This window comes from Cyprinodon variegatus, unplaced genomic scaffold (genome assembly GCF_000732505.1).
Source record: "Cyprinodon variegatus isolate N-32 unplaced genomic scaffold, C_variegatus-1.0 Scaffold3, whole genome shotgun sequence".
Taxonomy (NCBI): domain Eukaryota; kingdom Metazoa; phylum Chordata; class Actinopteri; order Cyprinodontiformes; family Cyprinodontidae; genus Cyprinodon; species Cyprinodon variegatus.
This window is the reverse complement of record NW_015150456.1, coordinates 2,200,611-2,202,893: the sequence shown is the minus strand read 5'-3', so window position 1 is coordinate 2,202,893 and position 2,283 is coordinate 2,200,611. Positions and strand designations below refer to the sequence as shown.

Below are 2,283 nucleotides of genomic sequence, written 5' to 3'. Positions count from 1 at the left end.
TGGTTCTGCTGGAGGTTTCTTCCTGTTAAAAGGGAGTTTTTCTTCTCCACTGTCGTACCAAGCATGCTTACTGTCAGGGATTGTATTTGAGTCAATGAGTCGATGCAATCAACTGGTTTTCCTTAGATAGAAAACTTTGAATCAATTTAACTGGATGATCTGGTGAACTGTTAAGTGTCTTGAGTTGACTTGTGTTGTGAATTGGCGCTATAGATATAAACTGAATTGAATTGAATAAGGCAACAATAAAACAGAACGACACAAACAAACAAAAAAGAATCAAATCAAATAAAAAGACAAGGGGGCATTATGTTACGCAATTATCTAGGCTTTTATTTTGAAATATTTTCCTGCACTTCCGGGCCAGCCTTGAAACCTTCTTCGTCTTTCAACTCCGAACAAGAAAATGCTAAAAGGAATTGGCGAAAACCAAAAACGGGACGGTTTTTTTATTAAGTTTTTCTGTTTTTTCATTCATAAATTCCGGTGACAGGAAAGGAAAAACGGCTTTTTTCTGTTTCTGATTTCTAAATGGAAAAACGGAAGAAGTATCTGTTTTTGGTTCTGATTTTTCAGAAAAAAAACAAAATGCCTGAACGTATGTGGACCAGAAAACTCCAGCAGCCGCCACTGTGTTTAACCCAGAATGATTTGACATTTAAATATAATTTCCCTACGACTTTAATTAAACCTAATTGAATGGGGATCAAACTTCTAAATATATTTGAATCCCTTGCCTGGTGTTACCCCCATGAAAACATGCTGGCCCCATCCAGGGCCCCTGGCCCCCTCCTGGGCCCCTAGCACATTTGGCCTAGAACCGCCACTGTTACAAAATAACTGATTATCATTTAATTACGACTAATCTGATTGTTTCATGCCTGCTGTTTAGACATATGTTTAGACCCACCTTTCCGTCCACACTGATCACTCTTTTCCCGGTGGTCGTCCCATGTTCGAACTCGATCCTGTGGACTCCGTCGCTCAGGGCGACCTCCCACACACCAGCCAGGTCACTGGACATGCCGACTGGGTCCGAACCTGCGGAGCTCCAACAGAACCAGGCTTTAAATCACAGCCGCTAGCAGCGCTGCTAACCTGCGGGGCGTCATAAACAGCTTTACCCAGATGGTTCCCCGTTAGCACAATAAAACAAGATCAACAACAGAAGCGCAGTTCAAACAGAACATGATGATGAATGAAGCGGTCAACTCAGAAGAAAAGCTGCTAAAGATAGCATGCTAAGCTACCGCTGCTTATGCTACCTTACTTCCGGTACAAGATAATACATTTCACAATAAAAGATTCTTAATCAACTTCAGTGCCGGTAACCTTCTCTACATTCGAATATTTGTTTTAATTTAAAATGACTATAAATAAAATTAAATAATAATATAATTAAAAATGTTATTAAAAAATAATATAAATAAAATTAAATAATAATATAAATATAATTAAAGATTTAATCAAAGTTAGAAATAAATATAAATAAAATTTAATAATATTAAAAATATAATTCAAAATAAAAGAAAAAAATAATATAAATACAATTAAATAATAATATAAAAACAATGAAACATTTAATTTAAGTTAGAAATGAATATAAATAAAATTGAATAATGAAAAAATTGAAAAATGAAACATTTAATAAAACTTTTCTGAGACAAATACTATACTTTACTATCTATTTTTTTTTTTTTTTTTGCACCTTTGAAAAACTGGTCACAAGGTCTGAAAAGATTCATTTTCACAAACTAAGATTTTAAAATCTTACAAATACATTTAAGTAATTTATGAAGTATGGATTAAAATTAGTGTTGTGCCGATGCAAGTTTTTGGCCCCGATAAGTGGCTGTGCAGTATTGGCTGATACAATCTGTTTGAAATGGATGTGTGTATATATGAATAACTGCATACTACTTGGATGTAAAATAATTGCCATCATGGCTTTGTCAAGCTGCTGCCTACCTTTGTAAAGCAGGAAAAGGACTAAAACAAAGTGAGTCCAGTAGGACTTTTTATTGCCTACCTGGAATGGGTGACAATAGTTGAAGAAACTTTTGGCTCTCAAAATGGTATTGGTGCCCTATTGGTTGGTACTTGCTGATACCGATGCCACAGAGGGAGTCTTTTTTGAAATGCTCCATGCAGGAACTGTATTTATTTCTCTATTCTTTTTATTTATTTATTTATTTCTAAATCACATCTATAAAAAAGTGTGTTTAATTCGAAATTAATCAATAATTTTGTCTTAGACAACTTTTATAATAACTCATTTGTATA

At 34.4% G+C, this 2,283-nt stretch overlaps 1 protein-coding gene across 4 annotated transcripts in view; it reads right to left on the bottom strand.

The window, feature by feature from the left end:
- LOC107082533 (fas apoptotic inhibitory molecule 1-like) overlaps window positions 1–2,283 on the bottom strand; it is a 14,560-nt gene that overhangs the window by 8,913 nt on the left and 3,364 nt on the right. Inside the window, exons 1-2 of one of the 4 annotated variants that reach the window (XM_015371293.1) lie at window positions 1,125–1,247; window positions 911–1,041 (exon numbers count right to left, since the gene is read on the bottom strand). In XM_015371293.1, coding sequence (XP_015226779.1) covers window positions 911–1,024 — 114 coding nt within the window. In that variant the 5' untranslated portion in view covers window positions 1,025–1,041; window positions 1,125–1,247. Of the gene's footprint in view, window positions 1–910; window positions 1,257–2,283 lie in introns of those variants that run through there. The other 3 variants (XM_015371284.1, XM_015371303.1, XM_015371278.1) reach the window with 3 other exon arrangements.